At 49.3% G+C, this 21800-nt stretch overlaps 1 protein-coding gene across 2 annotated transcripts; it reads left to right on the top strand.

The window, feature by feature from the left end:
- The first annotated feature begins 1727 nt into the window (after window positions 1-1727).
- CLN3 (CLN3 lysosomal/endosomal transmembrane protein, battenin) lies at window positions 1728-18022 on the top strand. 2 transcript variants are annotated; one of them, XM_038762349.1, is made up of 16 exons: window positions 1728-1741; window positions 4288-4348; window positions 4559-4637; window positions 4912-5008; window positions 5851-5922; window positions 6159-6238; window positions 7479-7564; window positions 7650-7722; window positions 7840-7983; window positions 8099-8190; window positions 8287-8339; window positions 8500-8568; window positions 8768-8823; window positions 9041-9134; window positions 15182-15322; window positions 17438-18022. In XM_038762349.1, the coding sequence occupies exons 2-16, from the start codon at window positions 4303-4305 to the stop codon at window positions 17555-17557; spliced, it is 1302 nt and encodes a 433-aa protein (XP_038618277.1). In that variant the 5' UTR covers window positions 1728-1741; window positions 4288-4302; the 3' UTR covers window positions 17558-18022. The 2 variants fall into 2 exon arrangements, with proteins under 2 accessions (XP_038618277.1, XP_038618278.1); XM_038762350.1 differs by lacking the exons at window positions 1728-1741; window positions 15182-15322 and having other exon boundaries at window positions 4206-4348.
- Window positions 18023-21800: the final 3778 nt, after the last annotated feature.

The raw sequence follows: 21800 nt of genomic DNA, 5'->3' as shown, positions 1-21800 counted from the left end.
GGGAGGTGAGGTAGGAGGGGGCGAGGTGATGGACAGCCTTGAAGCCCAGGGTGAGGAGTTTCTGCCTGATGCGCAGATTGATCGGTAGCCATTGGAGGTTTTTGAGGAGGGGAGTGATATGTCCAGAGCGTTTCTGGACAAAGATAATCCGGGCAGCAGCATGAAGTATGGATTGAAGTGGAGAGAGACACGAGGATGGGAGATCAGAGAGAAGGCTAGTGCAGTAGTCCAGACGGGATAGGATGAGAGCTTGAATTAGCAGGGGTAGCGGTTTGGATGGAGAGGAAAGGGCGGATCTTGGCAATGTTGCGGAGCTGAGACCGGCAGGTTTTGGTGACGGCTTGGATGTGAGGGGTGAATGAGAGAGCGGAGTCGAGGATGACACCAAGGTTGCGGGCTTGTGAGACGGGAAGGATGGTAGTGCCGTCAACAGAGATGGGAAAGTCAGGGAGAGGACAAGGTTTGGGGAGGGAAGACAAGGAGCTCAGTCTTCGACATGTTGAGCTTTAGGTGGCGGGCGGACATCCAGATGGAGATGTCCTGAAGGCAGGAGGAGATGCGAGCCTGGAGGGAGGGGGAGAGAGCAGGGGCAGAGATGTAGATCTGGGTGTCATCAGCGTAGAGGTGATAGTTGAAGCCGTGGGAGCGAATGAGGTCACCAAGGGAGTGAGTGTAGATTGAGAACAGAAGGGGACCAAGCACTGAACCTTGGGGAACTCCCACAGTAAGAGGATGGGAGGGGGAGGAGGAGCCTGCAAAAGAGACTGAGAAAGAACGACCGGAGAGATAAGAGGAGAACCAGGAGAGGACGGAGTCTGTGAAGCCAAGGTCAGATAACGTGTTGAGGAGAAGGGGGTGGTCCACAGTGTCAAAGGCAGCTGAGAGGTCGAGGAGGATTAGGACAGAGTATGAGCCGTATTTATTGAGTGCTTACTGTGTGCAGAGCACTGCACTAAGCGCTTGGGAAGTACAAGTCGGCAACAGATAGAGACAATCCCGACCCAGCGACGGGCTCACAGTCCAGAAGGGGAAGGAGACAACAAAACAATAATAATACTAACGGTAGTATTTGTTAATCAATCAATCAATCAATCGTATTTATTGAGCGCCTGCTGTGTGCAGAGCACTGGACTAAGCGCTGGGGGCGGGGGATACAAGGTGATCAGGTTGTCCCCAGTGGGGCTCCCAGTCTTCATCCCCATTTTCCAGATGAGGGAACTGAGGCCCAGAGAATAATAATAATAATAATGGAATTTATTAAGCGCTTACTATGTGCAAAGCACTGTTCTAAGCAATGGGGAGGTCACAAGGTGATCAGGTTGTCCCACGGGGGGGGGGGCTCACAGTTTTAATCCCAATTTGACAGATGAGGGAACTGAGGCACAGAGAAGTGAAGTGACTTGCCCGAAGTCACACAGCTGACAAGGCCCTACTGAGAGCTCACCTCCTCCAGAAGGCCTTCCCAGACTGAGCCCCCTCCTTCCTCTCCCCCTCCTCCCCATCCCCCCCGCCTTACCTCCTTCCCTTTCCCACAGCACCTGTATATTTGTATATATGTTTGTACGGATTTATTACTCTTATTTATTTTATTTGTGCATATTTATTCTATTTATTTTATTGTGTTAATATGTTTTGTTTTGTTGTCTGTCTTCTAGACTGTGAGCCCGCTATTGGGTAGGGACCGTCTCCATGTGTTGCCAACTTGGACTTCCCAAGCATTTAGTACAGTGCTCTGCACACGGTAAGCGCTCAATAAATACGATTGATTGATCAGGTTGTCCAACGGGGGGGCTCACAGTCTTCATCCCCATTTTCTAGATGAGGGAACTGAGGCCCAGAGAATAATAATAATAATGATGGCATTTCTTAAGTGCTTACTATGTGCAAAGCACTGTACTAAGCGTTGGGGAGGTCACAAGGTGATCAGGTTGTCCCCCGGGTGGCCCACAGTCTTCATCCCCATTTTCCAGATGAGGGAACTGAGGCCCAGAGAATAATAATGATAATAATAATAATGGCATTTATTAAGCGCTTACTGTGTGCAAAGCACTGTTCTAAGCGCTGGGGAGGTTACAAGGTGATCAGGTGGTCCCACGGGGGGCTCACAGTCTTCCAACTTGTACTTCCCAAGCGCTTAGTCCAGTGCTCTGCACACAGTAAGCGCTCAATAAATACGATTGATTGATCCCCATTTTCCAGATGAGGGAACTGAGGCCCAGAGAAGTGAAGTGACTTGCCCAAAGTCACACAGCTGATAAGTGGCGGAGGCGGGATTCGAACCCACGACCTCTGGCTCCCAAGCCCGGGCTCTTTCCACGGAGCCAGGGCGGTGAGGTCACGTGACCGGTGGGAAGAGGGGGGGAGAGCGGTGAGGTCACGTGACCGATGGGCGGGGCGAGCGGTGAGGTCACGTGAACCGGGCGCCGGACAGGTTTGTTTTGAAGGGGCCTAGGGTTCATTCATAATAATAATAATGATGACATTTATTAAGCGCTCACTATGTGCAAAGCACTGTTCTAAGCGCTGGGGAGGTTACAAGGTAATCAGGTTGTCCCACGGGGGGCTCACAGTCTTACTCCCCATTTTCCAGATGAGGGGACTGAGGCCCAGAGAAGTGAAGTGACTTGCCCAAAGTCACCCAGCTGACAATTGACGGAGCCGGGATTTGAACCCATGAACTCTGACTCCAAAGCCCGGGCTCTTTCCAGTGAGCCACGCTGCTTCTCCTTCATTCAGTCATTCATTCCATGTATTTATTGAGCGCTCACTGGGTGCAGAGCACTGGACTAAGCGCTTGGGAAGTCCAATTCGGTAACAGAGACGCTCCCGACCCAACAACGGGCCCACAGTTCGTTCATTCATTCAATCGTATTGATTGAGCGCTTACAGTGTGCAGAGCACTGGACTAAGCGCTTGGGAAGGACAAGTTGGCAATGTAGAGAGACGGGCCCGACCCAACAGCGGGCCCACAGTTCATTCATTCTTTCAGTCGTCTTTATTGAGCGCTTACTGTGTGCAGAGCACTGGACTAAGCGCTTGGGAAGTCCAAGTTGGCAACATGTAGAGACGGTCCCTACCCAACAGCGGGCTCACAGTCTAGAAGGGGGAGACGTCTTCGCAGGTCGGTTGGATCCGCCGCCGCCTGCCCAGAGGCCCAGGCTGCCGAGGCTCTATTTATTTATTTATTTGTTTGTTTGTTTGTTTATTTATTTATTTATTTTACTTATACATATCTAGTCTATTTTATTTTGTTAATACGTTTGGTTTTGCTCCGTGTCTCCCCCTTCTAGACTGTGAGTCCACTGTTGGGTACAGACTGTCTCTATATGTTGCCAACTTGTACTTCCCAAGCGCTTAGTACAGTGCTCTGCACACAGTAAGTGCTCAATAAATACGATTGATTGATTGATTGAGGCCGGACGGGCAGACCGCCCCAACCGGCCCCAGACGGTGCCGGGGGTCGGAGGTCTTGCAAAACTCACAAATCGCCGCGTCCTCTGAGGGGCCAGTCCGCAGCCCTGACCCTCACGGTGATGGGACAACCCGCCTCATTAACTCACCTTCCCGGCGCTCCCCGTTTTAGCGAAGGTTGGGTTCTGGTGGTCTTCGACCCTCCATCCTAGCCAAAGATCCATTCCTCATCTGCCCCCCCCCCCCAAAAAAAAAAAATTCTGAATTTGACCTTCCGCAAGTTCTTCTAGACTGTGAGCCCACTGTTGGGTAGGGACAGTCTCTATATGTTGCCAACTTGTACTTCCCAAGCGCCTAGTACAGTGCTCTGCACACAGTAAGCGCTCAATAAGTACAATTGATTGATTGAGACAGACAACAGAACAAAACACGGAGACAGGTGTCAAAATCGAGAGCTGCCAGCCCGGCTCTCAAGAGGGAGGCAAGAGGCGCATTTTAACGAGGGCTCCCCAAGGAATCGGCCAAGACACTGAAAAGGGAGGGACAGAGAGAGAGAGAGAGAGAGAGGCGGGGGGAGTGGAAGGACCATGCTGCAGGGGGTCTGACCAATCAATCAATCAATCAATCATATTTATTGAGCGCTTACTGTTTGCAGAGCACTGGACTAAGCGCTTGGGAAGTCCAAGTTGACGACATATAGAGATGGTCCCTACCCAACAGCGGGCTCACAGTCTAGAAGGGGGAGACAGACAACAAAACAAAACGTATTAACAAAATAAAATAAATAGAATAGATATGTACCTTGTTGTTTCTGACCCCTTTCCTCAATAAGGGAGAATCCCTGATTCCCAGTTTGAGTGACTTCTGATTCTGTAGGCCCCGCCCGCCCCAATGGAGACCTCTGCGAACACTTGGCATGGGTTCCTGGACTCGGATGGTGAGGTTTTTTATTATTAATAATAATAATAGTAATAATGGCATTTATTAAGCGCTTATTATGTGCAAAGCACTGTTCCTGGGTTTGGGATGGGCCCGGCGCCCAGAAGCCCCATCACGTGAATTTGACCCGCGTGGGAGACATTGATGTTGCACGGGGACGGGAGAAGGGATGGCTTACGGCCTTACCCCTTTCCCGTTCATCCCCTAGGAGAGGAGACCCTTCCGCACAACCGACCTCCTCCACCCGGAGATCAGAACACGCACTGGAGGAATAAGATGGGGTTTTGGTGAGCGATGAAGCATTATCGATTGGGAAAGGCATGAAGGCCGCAGGGGGCCGGGGGTGACCGAAATCGGGGCGAGAAGAGGAGGAGCCCTGGCAAGGACAGATGGGGGAGAAAGAGAAAGTTGGGGGGCAAAGGAGGAGAATCAAATGAGGGAGCTGAAAAGACGGAGTCGGGCTGCAGAAGAGAAACGTAGGGGAACAAAGAAAGAAATGGGGCTTTAGGGAGAGAGTTGGGGGCTCTGCCTGAGCCCAGTCCATTTTTCTGCTTCCTCCAGGATCCTTGGTCTGTGCAATAACTTCTCCTACGTCGTGATGCTCAGTGCTGCGCACGATATCCTCAGCCAGCAGCGGGCCTCCCGGAATCACAGTCACGTAAGGGTCGCCCTCTGCTCCGACCTTCAGGAACCCAGAGGTCATGCCTGCTTTCCTCCCTCCAGGAGTACCATCCCAGCTTCCCCCAGTCACCAGAGTTTGGGGAATAACCTCTCTTCTCCTCCTTCCCCCTGTCTCTTCTCTAAATCGTTCCTAACCTCTGTGGAGCAGATCGAAAGGGGGTGGCTGGGAAGGTGTGTAGAAGAGGGAGGAGGTTCATTCATTCATTCATTCATTCAGTCGTATTTATTGAGCACTTACTGTGTGCAGAGCACTGTACTAAGCGCTTTGGAAGTCCAAGTTGGCGACACATAGAGACGGTCCCCACCCAACAACGGGCTCACAGTCTAGAAGGGGGAGACAGATAGCAAAACAAACCATGTGGACAGGTGTCAAGTCATCAGAATAAATAGAAATAAAGCTAGATGCACATCATTAACAAAATAAATACAATAGTAACTATGTACAAGTAAATAGAGTAATCTGTGCAAACATATACAGCATGGCTCAGTGGAAAGAGCACGGGCTTTGGAGTCAGAGGTCATGGGTTCGAATGCCTGCTCTGCCACATGTCTGCTGTGTGACCATGGGCAAGTCACTTAACTTCTCTGAGCCTGTTACATCATCTGTAAAATGGGGGATTACGACTGTGAGCCCCACGTGGGACAACCTGATCACCTTGCATCCCCCTCAGCGCTTAGAACAGTGCTTTGCATATAGTAAGCGCTTAACAAATGCCATTATTATTATTATTATTATTATTTACAGGTGCTGTGGGGAGGGGAAGAAGTTAGGGAGGGGAGGATGGGGGGGGTCTGGGACTTCTTTCTTTCTTTTTCCAGGTGGAGCCAGTGGCCCCTACCCCCCACTACAATGGCTCATCCCGTTTTGACTGCAACCCGGTGTCTACAGCCGTGAGTGTGTCCCCGAGTCCGTCTCCTCTGGTCCCCTTCTCTGATGTCCCGGGCAGTTGCGGGGGTTGGGGTGGCGTCATTTTGATCTCCCTTCCACAGTCCTCCTCTGAGGGTGGGGAAGAAGTTGGCATCTTCCAATCTCTTGCCTTCTCACCCCGTGAACCTCTCCCTCAGATCCCCAAAGGGGCTCTGGGGGTACTTACGGGTGGGAGTTTCACACTGTCTTCTTGCCCCAGGCAGTGCTTCTGGCTGACATTCTTCCCACCCTCTTCATCAAGCTGTTTGCGCCTCTCGGCCTTCACCTGACGCCCTACAGGTCTGAGGAAAGGGGAGGAAGGAAGACAGGCAGAGGGAGCTGGAAAGGGAGGAGCGATGTGGAGTGAAGGAGGGAAGGTCAGAGAGGATGGGATGCGGGGGCTTTAGAGGGGATAGGGATTTGGGCAGGGACACAGCTTTGTGAGGACAAGGGGGGCCATCAACTCCATGGGGTGGGCACCGAAGGGGCAAAGCTAATAGCTCTGTCCCCTCAGCTCTTTGGGCGCCCTTGTAGACAAGATATTGGCTCCATCTTTATGCCTTCTGCTTGTAGGCCTTGGTTCTGCCCTGGAACCTGCAGGGCTTCCCCGGCTGGCCTAGAGACTTGCTCCTCTCACATCCCGGGCCCAGAGCCCGGTGAGGGTGTCCTGGACCCCCGTCCCCCACCCCCTTCTGGACCCCAGCCTCGCCCCCCGCCCTGGTTGGCGTCTGGGCTCCAGGGCCACCCTGCGGACCCCCCAAGGGCCCGTTTGCCCAACTGCTGTGCCATTTCCAAGGTTTGGTCCTGCCACCCTTTGCCACCGTTGTCTGAACGCTAGTGACCCCAGCTTCTCAGCTGGCATGGTTAACATTGGATGTCAAACCTGCTGCCACTTGGCTGGTGGTCATAATGGTGGCAGAAGACAGTGGAAATGGCACAGCGGTGGAGGATAAGTACCTCTTTCTCTTCCCTCCGCCCATCCTTCTCCCTCCCTCCCCCTTTTTCCACCTCCCCTCCATTTCCTCCTTTTTACTTGCTTTCGTTACTTTTATTTTGATCCCTGCTCTTGTTTTTTACCTAATGTGTGCCTGACAACTTGTGTCTGCCTGTTTACCTGTTAATGTAAGCTCACAGGGGGCTGGGGTTGACTCTTTGACTTCTGTAATATATTCACAAGCACTCTGAAGACACCCAGTCAATGGCGATGCTACTGCTGCTAATTCTATTCCCAGTCTTTCCTCTGGGCTCTGGCCAGGGCCACTATAGTGGGTGTGAGTAAGGGGCTTTTTTCACGTCCCCCCCGAGCCAGGGAGTAACTGTGGGGACGGTGAGGGGGTTGAATGCTGAAAGTCACCCCCTTGTAGCCACATCCAAAGTTCATTCTCTTGCTCAAACCGAAAAGGTGTAGGACCAGGGCCTGGGCGAAGCAGAGTGTCTCTGTGGGTTGGAGATCACGGTAACTGGTTGGATGTCATCACTCCGCTCTCTTCTCTTCTCTCTTGTCTTCTGTTTTCTCTTCTCTTTTCTCTTCTCTTCCCAGTCCCCGGATTCTCCTGTGTGGGGCCTGTGCTGCCGGCAGCTTCCTCCTCGTGGCCTTTTCCCAGGGAGTCGGGACGAGTCTTAGCGGTAAGGCCCGTGAGCGTTGAAGAGCGAGGAAGGGGGAAGACGAAGAAAGGTAGCCCCCAGGTTGACTTTAATCTTTAATCCTCAGGTGTCGTCTTGGCCAGCATCTCCTCAGGTCTGGGAGAGATCACCTATCTTGCACTGACGGCCTTTTATCCCAGGTGTGGGGCAGGCGGGAAGGGCGGAGGAAGAGGAAAGGAGAGGAAACACGTGGAGTGAGGGGGAGAGGAGAGGTGCTGACCTCACCGCCTCCTCCGTCTTGCTTTCTCCCGCCCCAGGTCCGTGGTCTCCTGGTGGTCTTCGGGCACCGGAGGGGCAGGGTTGCTGGGAGCCCTGTCGTACCTGGGGCTGACTCAGTCCGGGCTCTCTCCCCGCCAGACACTGCTCTCCATGCTCGGCCTCCCCATCGTCATGCTGGCTACGTAAGACCCTCCCCGTCCCGGAGCCGCTGCGGAGGGGGAGGTTCTCGGGAGAGACGGCTCGGAAGGGGAGGAGGAGTTCATCACTCCGCCCTCTCCTCTTGCTCCTTCATCCCAGTTATTTCCTGCTGCTAATGAGCCCTCGAGGGGAGGGAGAGCCTGAAGCCTCAGCCCGCCAACCCCTCCTGGACGGCCAGGACCAAGAGCCCAGTAAGTAGCTCTTTCCCCAGACCCTCCACCCGAGATCTCCATCCCTCCCCTTGGCCCCACCGCCTCTGACTCTCCATGCCTCCTCTCTCCCTGCAGGCTTCAACTCCAGCCCCACCCTTTCTTTCAAGGACAGGTGGAGTGTCTTCAAGGTATAAGGGAGCACTGTCAGTGTTAAGCAACGGAGGGGCAAGGCTGGGGCAGGGGCCAGCTGTGGGTGTCTACCACGATTGGGGCTAAGGAAGTCTCATACCCGCCCTTCCCAAAAAAGAAACCCACCCCCCACTCCCTTTTTCCCTGCATCTCTTCCAGGGTCTGCTGCGCTACCTGATCCCCCTGGCTGTTGTTTATTTTGCTGAGTATTTCATCAACCAGGGACTGGTGAGTGAAGGTTGCAGGGGGCAACGAGGACTTGAAGGGAGGATGGACAGGTGGGCAGAGGGAGTGACCCGCAGTGGGAGAGGAGGAGGAGGAGAGGAAACTGAAGGGGTGGAGAGGGCCGGCCACTGAATGAAGGCTGGCGAGGACTCGTGTGACTTCTCCCTCTGATCCTCCCCCGATCCCGGTTTTCCCCTTGCAGTTCGAGCTGCTCTTCTTCCGAAATTCATCCCTGAGCCACGCCCAGCAGTACCGCTGGTGAGAGCCGAGGGGAGTCGTCCGTTCAGTCGTATTTATTGAGCGCTTACTGTGTGCGGAGCACCGTACTAAGCCCCTGACGGGGATGATAGGCAGCGATTTGGGCCCGGGGCGGTTCGCGGGGGGGCCGAACTCCCGGAGGGATTAAGGAAGGGGAAAGTAGAAGAGGAAGGAGCCCTTCTAACCCTGGTTCTCTCCTTGGGGCCCGCCCCGCCAGGTATCAGATGCTCTACCAGGCTGGAGTCTTCGCCTCCCGCTCCTCCCTCCGCTGCTGCCGCATCCGCTACATCTGGGCTCTGGCTGTGTTGCAGGTACCAGCGTCCGGAGCCCCGCTCGTCTTTCTGCCGTCCCAATCCTGATAATAATAATAATTCATAATTATGGTATTTGTTCAGCGCTTACTATGTGCCGGGCGCTGTTCTAAGCGCTGGGGTGGATACAAGCGGATTGGGGCGGATACAATCCCTGTGCCATGTCGGACTCATGGTTTCAGTCCCCGCTGTATAGATGAAGAGATGTACAGATGTACAGAGAAGCAGCATGGCTCAGTGGAAAGAGCCCGGGCTTTGGAGTCAGAGGTCGTGGGTTCAAATCCCGGCTCCGCCACTTGGCAGCCGGGTGACTTTGGGCGAGTCACTTCACTTCTCTGGGCCTCAGTGACCTCATCTGTAAAATGGGGATGAGGACTGTGAGCCCCCAGCGGGACAACTTGATCAGCTTGTATCCCCCAGCACTTAGAACAGTGCCTTGCACATAGTAAGCACTTAAAAAATGCCACCATCATCATCATCAAGTGGCAGAGCTGGGATGAGGACCAGGTCCTTTGACTCTCAGGCCTGTGATCTTTCCACGCTGCTTCAAACCATCCCTTATTCCCTATCCCTCCTGGAATAGAAATCTTCCCCGTCACTCCGATCCTCTTCCCCTGTAGCTGCCAACTTGTACTTCCCAAGCGCTTAGTACAGTGCTCTGCACACTAAGTAAGCGCTCAAGAAATACGATTGATTGATTGCCACCTCTGTGAATGCTGCAGCATTCCCATTTCTTCTCCTGTTTCCTCCCTCCTAAACACTGGTCTTCCTAACGTCGTATCTGCCCTTCCGTCTCCTCTGGAGACCTCCGCGGCTGCTCCTTCCTGTGAATATACTCAGAGCCTTTTGGGTAACGCAGCATTGGGGAAAAAGAGCGTCTGCCACAACCTGCTGAAATCAGTTAGGAATTAGCGAGGATCTCCTACTGGAGGAAAATCGTCTTAAGCCAAAAGCTTGAGCAGCAGCGTGGCTCATTGGAAAGAGCACGAGCTTTGGAGTCAGAGGTCATGGGTTCAAATCCCAACTCCGCCAATTGTCAGCTGGGTGACCTTGGGCAAGGCGCTTAACTTCTCTGAGCCTCAATTACCTCAACTGTAAAATGGGGATTAAGACTGTGAGCCCCCCTTAGGACAATCTGATCACCTTGTATCCTCCCCAGCGCTTAGAACAGTGCTGTGCACATAGTAAGTGCTAAATAAATGCCATCATTATTATTATTATTATCTGTAAAATGGGGATGAAGACTGTGAGCCCCCTGTGGGACAATCTGATCACCTTGTATCCTCCCCAGCGCTTAGAACAGTGCTGTGCACATAGTAAGTGCTTAGTAAATGCCATCATTATTATTATTATCTGTAAAATGGGGATGAAGACTGTGAGCCCCCCGTGGGACAATCTGATCACCTTGTATCTTCCCCAGTGCTTAGAACAGTGCTGTGCACATAGTAAGCGCTTAATAAATGCCATCAGAAAAAAAAAAAGAACAGTCAATTTAGCTTCAAAGACCCAAATAGTCATAAGTGGTATTTGTTTGAGTTACTATGTAATAATGATGGCATTTAGTAAGCGCTTACTATGTGCAAAGCACTGTTCTGAGCGTGGGGAGGTTACAGGGTGATCAGGTTGTCCCATGGGGGTCTCACAGTCTTCATCCCCATTTGACAGATGAGGTCACTGAGGCACAGGGAAGTTAAGTGACTTGCCCAAAGTCAGCTGACTATTGGCAGAGCCAGGATTTGAACCTATGACCTCTGACTCCAAAGCCCATGCTCTTTCCACTGAGCCATGCTGCTTCCGTATGTGCTTACTATGTGCCAAGCACTGTGCTAAATGCTGGGGTAGATACAAGATCAGCAGATTGGACACAGTCCACAGGGTTCACAGTCTTCCACCACTTAGAACAGTGCTTTGCACATAGCACTTAATAAATCATTCAATCAATCAATCAATCATATTTATTGAGTGCTTACTGTGTGCAGAGCACTGTACTAAGCGCTTGGGAAGTACAAGTTGATCAATCAATCGTATTTATTGAGCGCTTAATGTGTGCAGAGCACTGCTCCTTCCTCTCCCCCTCCTCCCTGTCTCCATCCCCCCGCCTTCCCTCCTTCCCTTCCCCACAGCACCTGTATATATGTACATATGTTTGTACGTATTTATTGCTCTACTTATTTATTTATTTTACTTGTACATATCTATTCTATTTATTTTATTTTGTTAATATGTTTGGTTTTGTTCCCTGTCTCCCCCTTCCAGACTGTGAGCCCACTGTTGGGTAGGGACCGTCTCTATCTGTTGCCAACTTGGACTTCCCAAGCGCTTAGTCCAGTGCTCTGCACACAGTAAGCGCTCAATAAATACGATTGATCGGGAAGTCCAAGTTGGCAACATATAGAGACGGTCCCTACCCAACAGTGGGCTCACAGTCTAGAAGTTGATGCCATCATTATTATTAGGGAAGAAGGAGGGTGGGTATTGCCTTCATTCATTCAATCGTATTTATTGAGCGCTTACTGTTTGCAGAGCACTGGACTAAGCGCTTGGGAAGTCCAAGTTGGCAACAGATAGAGACGGTCCCTACCCAACAGCGGGCTCACAGTCTAGAAGAGGGGAGACGGACAACACAACAAGTAGACAGGCACGTATTGACAGATGAGGAAATGGAGGCAGAGAGTGATTCGCCCAGTCTCCTTACAGCAGGCAAGTGGCGGAGCCAGAGTTGGGACCCAACTCTGGGAATGTCCTGATTCCCAGACCTGTGCGCTCGATCCCCTAGGCCGCAGAGTCACGCTGCCCTGACTTTAGCGTCCGTCTCAATTTCATTGACTTCTTTAGTGAGCCGAGGTGGCCTAACTCACTGAAGGCAATGCGCTAGAGGATTATGCCTTCTCTCAAAAAGGGGGTTCAGTGAAATTCCTGAAAGGGACCAAGAAGGGAATCTTGTGCCGGATTTAATGGCGGCAGTGAATATACTAATCCCGCCGAAGATTAAAAATAGCTCGGCTCACGGTTTTCAACGCGGAGGCCTTGATGAGAACACCGAGATTGGAACGGCTTGGTACCGAACGGGCTTCAGTTTGCGGTGGCGTCGCGTTCCCCAGTCCCTTTCTGTTGACTGGGTTATGTGGTATTAATCAATCCATCAATCAGTCAATCAATTGTATTTATTGAGCGCTTACGGTGTGCAGAGCACTGTACTAAGTGCTTGGGAAGTACAAGTTGGCAACATATAGAGACAGTCCCTACCCAACAATGGGCTCACAGTCTAGAAGGGGGAGACAGAGAACAAAACAAAACATATTAACAAAATAAAATAAATAGAATAGATATGTACAAGTAAAATAGAGTAATAAATACGTACAAACATATATACATATATACAGGTACATATATATATATATATATGTAGGTATATATATGTAGGTATATATATATGTATGTATGTGTGTGTATATATATGTGTGTATGAATGAATGACATCAGAATAGAGATAAAGCTAGATTCACTCAGTCATTCATTCAATCGTATTTATTGAGCGCTTACTGTGTGCAGAGCACTGGACTAAGCGCTTGGGAAGTACAAGTTGGCGACAGATACAGTCCCTACCCAACAGGGGGCTCACAGTCTAGAAGGGGGAGACGGAGAACAAAACAAAACATATTAACAAAATAAATAGAATAAATATGTACAAATAAAATAAATAGAGTGATAAATACATACAACCATATATACATATAACAAAATAATTAGAGTAGTAAATATGTACAAGTAAAATGGAGTAATGAACGTACAGACAGAACAAAACAAGAGAAGAAAACAAAACATTAAAAAAAAAATAGAATAAATATGTACAAATAAATAGAGTGATAAATACGTACAAACATATGTACATGTAACAAAATAATTAGAAGGGTAAATATATACAAGTAAAATGGGGTAATAAATCTGTACAAATGTATATACAGATTGGAAGATTGGAAATAGAATCTGTCACAAGGCCTAGTTTTGTGTTCATATTTATTTGGGGCCTCGGACTTAATGAACCCCACTCAGGTGCGTTGTCAAATGCAGTTTTGAGTGACAACTGGCCCTTCCCCAAGCTCGTTTCTCCCCAGATTAAAAGTCACTAAAGAATGCCTCCGAGAGCTCTTGCTCTTCTGCTCCTGTGACCCTTTCGCTTTAAATTGTGAGTACAGTCCGATTGCCCACCGTTACGATAAATATTTTTCATTCATTCATTCATTCAATCGTATTTATTGAGCGCTTACTGTAGGCAGAGCACTGGACTAAGCGCTTGGGAAGTACAAGTCTTCTAGATTGTGAGCCCGCTGTTGGGTAGGGGCCATCTCTATATGTTGCCAACTTGTACTTCCCAAGCGCTTAGTCCAGTGCTCTGCACACAGTAAGTGCTCAATAAATACGACTGAATAAATGAATGAATGAATACAAGTTGGCAACATATAGAGACGGTCCCTTCCCAACAACGGGTTCACAGTCTAGAAGGGGGAGACAGACAACAAGACATGTGGACAGGTGTCAAGTCATCAGGATAAATAGAGATAAAGCTAGATGCACAGCATTAACAAAATAAATAGAATAGTGGGTAGGGACTGTCTCTATATGTTGCCAGCTTGTACTTCCCAAGCGCTTAGTACAGTGCCCTGCGCACAGTAAGCGCTCAATAAATACGATTGATGATGATGATGATGTACAAGTAAAATAGAGTAATAAATCTGTACAAACATATATACCATCCCCCCGCCTTCATTCCTTCCCCTCCCCACAGCACCTGTATATATGTTTGTGTGTATTTATTACTCTATTTATTTTATTTGTACATATTTATTCTATTTATTTTATTTTGTTAATATGTTTTGTTCTCTGTCTCCCCCTTCTAGACTGTGAGCCCACTGTTGGGTAGGGACCGTCTCTAGATGTTGCCAACTTGGACTTCCCAAGGGCTTAGTCCAGTGCTCTGCACACAGTAAGCGCTCAATAAATACGATTGAATGAATGAATGAATATACAGCGTGGCTCAGCGGAAAGAGCCTGGGCTTTGGAGTCACGGTTCGTGGGTTCAAATCCCGGCTCCGCTACTGGTCAGCTGTGTGACTTCGGGCAAGTCACTTCACTTCTCTGGGCCTCAGTTCCCTCCTCTGTAAAATGGGGATGAGGACTGTGAGCCCCCCGTGGGGCAACGTGATCACCTTGTAACCTCCCCAGCGCTTAGAATGGTGCTTTGCACATAGTAAGCGCTTAATAAATGCCATTATTATTATATACAGGTGCTGTGGGGAGGGGAAGGAGGTAGGGTGGGAGGGGATGGGGAGGAGGAGAGGAAATTGGGGGCTCATCTGTAAAATGGAGATGAAGATTGCAAGCCCCATGTGGGACAGGGATTGGTGTCCAACCTGATTACCTCGTATCTACCCCAGTGCTTAATGCAGTGCGTGGCACATAGTAAGTACTTAATATTATATAATAATAACAGTTCTCACCCTTCCGTTCTGGATCTTCAACCTTCGCTAATTGTTCTCCGCAATGTGCTTGGCACAGGGTTTTGCACAGAGCAGGAGCCTAAATACTACGCGTGACTGATTTGAGAAGCAGCGTGGCTCAGTGGAAAGACGGGTAGGGGCCGTCTCTATACGTTGCCAACTTGTCCTTCCCAAGCGCTTAGTACAGGGCTCTGCACACAGTGAGCGCTCAATAAGTACGATTGAATGAATACAAGCAGGCAACATATAGAGATGGTCCCTTCCCAGCAACGGGCTCACAGTCTAGAAGGGGGAGTCAGTGGTCGTGGGTTCAAATTCCGGCTCTGCCAGTTGTCAGCTGTGTGACCTTGGGCAAGTCACTTCTCTGGGCCTCAGTTACCTCATCTGTAAAATGGGGATTAAGACTATGAGCCCCCCGGGGGACAACCTGATCACCTTGTATCCCCCCAGCGCTTAGAACAGTGCTTTGCCCGTAGTAAGCGCTTAATAAATGCCATTATTATTATTATTTATTATTATTACTCATCCTTCCCCCGATTTTTCTCCCAGTGCCTGAATATGGGATTCCTGCTGTTGGCCGTCTGGTTTGGTTTTCTTCCCAGCATCTACCTCGTCTTCCTGCTCATTCTGTATGAAGGTCTCCTGGGGGGCGCGGCCTACGTGAATACCTTCCATCATATTGCCCTGGAGGTCAGTGAATCGGAAGGGGATGGCGGGGGGGAAGGGGCTGATTGTATTTACTGAGCGCTTCCTGTGTGCAGAGCACGGTGCTAAACGCTCGGGAGAGTATTCAGTAGAACAGGTGGTAGACACGTTCCCTGCCCACAGTGAGCTTAGGGTCTAAAGGGGGCTGCGGTTATTCATTCATTCATTCATTCATTCATTCAATCGTATTTATTGAGCGCTTACTGTGTGCAACGCACTGTACTAAGCGCTTGGGAAGTACAAGTTGGTTATTATGGTCGTACGCCGGGGCAGTGTGGGTCTCTGCCTCAGATGCTGGATTCCTCCCAGATTCCCAGCCGTGCTTTTAAGGGGAAAAGCTGCGGAGGATCTTTGGCTCCCCTTCAATCAATCAATCAATCAATCGTATTTATTGAGCGCTTACTGTGTGCAGAGCACTGGACTAAGCGCTTGGGAAGTCCAAGTTGGCAACATCTAGAGACAGTCCCTACCCAACAGTGGGCTCACAGTCTAAAAGGGGGAGACAGAGAACAAAACCAAACATACTAACAAAATAAAATAAATAGAATAGATATGTACGAGTAAAATAAATAGAGTAACAAATATGTACAAACATATATACATATAAATACAGTGAGCTTAGGGTCTAAAGAAGGCTGTGGTCATTCATTCAATCGTATTGAGCGCTTACTGTGTGCAAAGCACTGTACTAAGCGCTTGGGGAGTATAAGTTGGTTATTATGGTCATACGCCGGGGCAGTGTGGGTCTCTGCCTCAGATGCTGGATTCCTCCCAGATTCCCAGCCGTGCTTTTAAGGGGAAAAGCTGCGGAGGATCTTCGGCTCCCCTTCAATCAATCAATCGTATTTATTGAGCGCTTACTGTGTGCAGAGCACTGTACTAAGCGCTTGGGAAGTACAAGTTGGCAACATAGAGAGACAGTCCCTACCCAACAGTGGGCTGACAGTCTAAAAGGGGGAGACAGAGAACGAAACCAAACATACTAACAAAATAAAATAAATAGAATAGATATGTACAAGTAAAATAAATAGAGTAACAAATATGTACAAACATATATACATATAAATACAGTGAGCTTAGGGTCTAAAGGGGACTGCGGTTATTCATTCATTCATTCAATCGTATTTATTGAGCGCTTACCGTGTGCAAAGCACTGTACTAAGCGCTTGGGGAGTATAAGTTGGTTATTATGGTCGTACGCCGGGGCAGTGTGGGTCTCTGCCTCAGATGCTGGATTCCTCCCAGATTCCCAGCCGTGCTTTTAAGGGGAAAAGCTGCGGAGGATCTTCGGCTCCCCTTCAATCAATCAATCGTATTTATTGAGTGCTTACTGTGTGCAGAGCACTGTACTAAGCGCTTGGGAAGTACAAGTTGGCAACATCTAGAGGCAGTCCCTACCCAACAGTGGGCTCACAGTCTAAAAGGGGGAGACAGAGAACGAAACCAAACATACTATAGATATGTATGAGTAAAATAAATAGAGTAACAAATATGTACAAACATATATACATATAAATACAGTGAGCTTAGGGTCTAAAGGGGGCTGCGGTTATTCATTCATTCATTCATTCATTCAATCGTATTTATTGAGTGCTTACCGTGTGCAAAGCACTGTACTAAGCGCTTGGGGAGTATAAGTTGGTTATTATGGTCGTACCCCGAGGCAGGGTGGGTCCCTGCCTCAGATGCTGGATTCCTCCCAGATTCCCAGCCGTGCTTTTAAGGGGAAAAGCTGCGGAGGATCTTTGGCTCCCCTTCAATCAATCAATCAATCAATCGTATTTATTGAGCGCTTACTGTGTGCAGAGCGCTGTACTAAGCGCTTGGGAAGTACAAGTTGGCAACATAGAGAGACGGTCCCTACCCAACAGTGGGCCCCGGGGAGAGCCCTGGAAGCCCGAAGCCGTGGCGGGCGGTCCCAGCTTCTTGCCCCGTTGACCCCTTGTCCTGGGCCCACATCCTGCCCGGTGTCCTGCGGCCTCCTTCCCCGGGTGAGAGGGGACTTGGTCATGGGAAGAGGAGGAGGACGAAGGACAGAAGCCGAATGAAAGAGGATGGAGATTGGGGCCAAGTGACTTGTCCTCCGATCCTTTCCTTCAGAGCCAGGATGAGCATCGCGAGTTTGCCATGGCGACAGCCTGCATCGCGGACACCCTGGGCATCTCCCTGTCGGGGGCCCTCGCCCTGCCGCTGCACGACTTCCTTTGCCGGCTACCCTGAGCGGGACCCCCGGGGGCACGTCAACTGGAGGATGTGCGATATCTGCATCTCACGATAACCAGTTGCCCGGCACCCAAGGGACCACAGTGAACTGGGGCCCTGTCGACCCTGTGGACTTTACCTCGACGGCAGGTGCCCGGAGGGACAAGTTGGGGGCGGGCAAGAAGTTGTCAAACGATTCCCACCCTCCCCTCAAGCTGGGCTTGGGGAAGGACACACTACCCATGGTCTCCTGCTAAGGAGTGATTTTCATCACTTATTTCCCTTCCTGTTTTGTTTTGGGGTTTTTTCGGTGGCGGTCAGGAGCCCGCGGGGTCAGGGGGAAGAGGCGGAGATTATATCGGAGAGGGAGAGAGGCGGAGGGGTGAGATAACGGAGCGGGGACAGACCAAGATGCCAAGTCACCAAGCGGGCGTGTTGTAGAGTCCAGAGGGCAGGAGGTGACTCGGAGTGGCGGGAAGACAAAGAGAAGCGGCTTTGGAGCCAGAGGTCACGGGTTCAAATCCCGGCTCCGCCAACTGGCAGCTGTGTGACTCGGGGCGAGTCACTTCACTTCTCTGGGCCTCACAGTTCCCTCATCTGGAAAATGGGGATGAAGACCGTGAGCCTTCTGGACAACCCGACCGCCCCAGCGCTTCGAACAGTGCTTTGCACATAGTAAGCGCTTAATAAATTCATTCATTCAGTCGTATTGATTGAGCGCTTACTGTGTGCGGGGCACTGGACTAAGCGCTTGGGAAGTCCAAGTTGGCAACACAGAGACGGTCCCTACCCAACAGCGGGCTTACAGTCTAGAAGGGGGAGACAGACAATAAAACAAAACACATTAACAAAGTAAATATTATTATTATTATTATTATAGTAGCCACTCTACCCCGAGCTCCAGCTGTCTGCGTGCCGCCCCGTCCAGGCACCTTATGGGAGCCTTCATCCTCCTGGCCCCCCAAACTCCTCCCAGTCTCTCCAGAAGGGAAACGGGTCCGGAAGCAGCCAGCAGCCGACGTTCCCCTTGTCAGGAGCCCCATTTTTCCCACTGGGATCCCATCGGTGGTTCCTGGGGAGGACCGACGGGCAGGCCGCGGGCCCGCGCAGAACGTGGAAATGAAATTATTGCTCAGAGAGAGTGAGGAGAGGGAGATTGGGGAAACAGAGGCTCATGAGGAATCACAGAGTACAATGCTGTACTCACAGTGAGCGCTCAATAAATATCGTTGATTTAAAAAATGGGCTCAGCGTTCTCTGTGATCGGATGCGCACTACACGGGCTTCTATTACAGTTAACGTTTTTACTCATTCATCCTTGGTGGAAATTCCTGAGCTCCAGAATTGGGACACGGGGTCGGAAGAGGTGGATAGAGCACAGGCCTGGAAGTAAGAAAGACCCGAGTTCGACTCCCGGCTTTTCCACTTGTCTGCTGTGTGATCTCGGGCAAGCCTCTTCACTTCTCCGGGCCTCAGTTGCCTCATCTGTAAAACGGAGATTAAGACTGGAATTCCCTTGTGGGACAAGGAACTGTGTCCAAACCCCCCCATCTTACCTCCTTCCCTTCCCCACAGCACCTGTATATATGTATATATGTTTGTACATATTTGTTACTCTATTTATTTTACTTGTACATATCTATTCTATTTATTTTATTTTGTTAGTATGTTTGGTTTTGTTCTTTGTCTCCCCCTTTTAGACTGTGAGCCCGCTGTTGGGTAGGGACCGTCTCTATATGTTGCCAACTTGGACTTCCCAAGCGCTTAGTACAGTGCTCTGCACACAGTAAGCGCTCAATAAATACAATTGATGATGATGATGATGATTAGCTCGTATTTTTCCCAGTGCTTAGTACAGTGCTTGGAACACAAGTATTAAGAATAATAATAATTATGGTATTTGTTAAGTGCCGTTTTAAGGTTTCCCATGTGGGGTTCACAGTCTTCATCCCCATTTGACAGATGAGGTAACTATTTATTTTACTTGTCCATATTTACTATTCTATTTATTTTGTCAATGATGTGCATCTGGCTTTACTTCTATTTATTCTGACGACTTGACACCTGTCCACAGGTTTTGTTTTGTTGTCTGTCTCCCCCTTCTAGACTGGGAGCCCGTTGTTGGGTAGGGACTCTCTTGTACATATTTACTATTCTATTTATTTTATTTTGTTAATATGTTTTGTTTTATTTTGTTTTGTTAATATGTTTTGTTGTCTGTCTCCCCCTTCTAGACTGTGAGCCCGCTGTTGGGTAGGGACCGTCTCTAGATGTTGCCGACTTGGACTTCCCAAGCGCTTAATCCAGTGCTCTGCACACAGTAAGCGTTCAATAAGTATGAATGAATGAACTGAGTCACAGAGAAGTTAAGTGATTCACCCAAGGTCACACAGCAGACAAGTGGCGGAGTCGGGATTAGAATCCACGTCCTCTGACTCCCAAGCCTGGGCTCTTTCCACTAAGCCAAGGTGATGCCATTATAATAAATTTTAGACTGTGAGCCCACTGTTGGGTAGGGACTGTCTCTATATGTTGCCAATTTGTACTTCCCAAGCGCTTAGTACAGTGCTCTGCACATAGTAAGCGCTCAATAAATACGATTGATAATGATGAATAAGAAGTGATACTTAGGGAGGGAGAGTGATCCTTTAGAGGCCTGGGCTCTAATCTTGGCTCCACCACTTGTCTGCTGTGTGACGTAGGGCAAGTCACTTCAGGTCTCTGGGCCTGTTACCTCATCTGTAAAGTGGTGGTTAAGACTGTGAGCCCCATGTGGGACAAAGGACTCTGTGCTGCCTGATTAGCTTCATTCAATTGTATTTATTGAGCGCTTACTGTGTGCAGAGCACTGTACTAAGCGCTTGGGAAGTCCAAGTTGGTGACATCTAGAGACGGTCCCTACCCAACAGCGGGCTCACAGGCTAGAAGGGGGAGACAGAGAACAAACCAAAACATATTAACAAAATAAAATAAATAGAATATGTACAAATAAAATAGAGTAATAAAACATATACATATATACATTCATTCAATCGTATTTATTGAGCGCTTACTATGTGCAGAGCACTGTACTAAGCGCTTGGGAAGTCCAAGTTGACAACACATAGAGACGGTCCTTACCCAACAGTGGGCTCACAGTCTAGGAGGGGGGGTCAGAGAACAAAACAAAGCATATTAACAAAATAAAATGCATAGAATAAATATGTACAAATAAAATAAATATATAAAGTAATAAATACGTACAAACATATATACATATATACATTCATTCATTCATTCAATTGCATTTATTGAGCGCTTACTGTGTGCAGAACACTGTACTAAGCGCTTGGGAAGTCCAAGTTGGCAACATATAGAGACGGTCCCTACCCAACAGCGGGCTCACAATCTAGGAGGTGGGGACAGAGAACAAAACAAAACATATTAACAAAATAAAATAAATAGAATAAATATGTACAAATAAAGTAATAAATATGTACAAACGTATATACATATATACAGGTGCTGTGGGGAGGGGAAGGAGGTAAGGCGGGGAGGAGGGGGAGAGGGAGGAGGGGGCTCATCATTCATTCATTCATTATTCATAAATAATAATGAATTCATTCATTCAATTCATTCAATCGTATTTATTGAGCGCTTACTGTGTGCAGAGCAATAATAATAATAGCAATAATAATAACGGCATTTGTTAAGCGCTTACTATGTGTCAAGCACTTTTCTAAGTGCCGGGGTAGATCCAAGCTAATCAGGTTGGACTGAGTCCCTGCCCCACGTGGGGCTCACAGTCTTCATCCCCACTTTACAGATGAGGTAACTGAGGCCCAGAGAAGTGAAGTGACTTGCCCAAGGTCACACAGCAGACAGATGGATTAGAACCCAGGTCCTCCTGACTCCTGGGCCCCTGCTCTATCCACTAGGCCACACTGCTTAGTACGTTGCTCTGAGTACAGCCCTCAGTAGATAGGATTGATATGATATGATACGCTTAAAAACTGACATCCTCTAATAATAATAATGTCGGTATTTGTTAAGCGCTTACTATGCGCAAAGCACTGTTCTAAGCGCTGGGGGGAACACAAGGAGATGAGGTTGTCCCATGTGGGGCTCACAGTCTTAATCCCCATTTTACAGATGAGGGAACTGAGGCACAGAGAAGTGAAGTGACTTGCCCAAGGTCACACAGCAGACATGTGGGGGAGGCGGGATTCGAACCCATGACCTCTGACTCCCAAGCCCGCGCTCTTTCCAGTGAGCCACGCTG

The sequence above is a fragment of the Tachyglossus aculeatus genome, chromosome 21 (assembly GCF_015852505.1).
Source record: "Tachyglossus aculeatus isolate mTacAcu1 chromosome 21, mTacAcu1.pri, whole genome shotgun sequence".
Lineage (NCBI taxonomy): Eukaryota > Metazoa > Chordata > Mammalia > Monotremata > Tachyglossidae > Tachyglossus > Tachyglossus aculeatus.
The sequence above is the reverse complement of the archived record's forward strand: the minus strand, read 5'-3'. Positions and strand labels throughout refer to the sequence as shown.

Bases quoted from the DNA above. Each gene is read 5' to 3' on its own strand.
- CLN3 (XM_038762349.1), top strand. From the start codon at position 4,303: ATGGAGACCTCTGCGAACACTTGGCATGGGTTCCTGGACTCGGATG. The intron at 4,638-4,911 runs GTGAGCGATGAA...TGCTTCCTCCAG, and splicing joins AGGAATAAGATGGGGTTTTG to GATCCTTGGTCTGTGCAATA. The intron at 8,569-8,767 runs GTGAGTGAAGGT...TTCCCCTTGCAG, and splicing joins ATTTCATCAACCAGGGACTG to TTCGAGCTGCTCTTCTTCCG.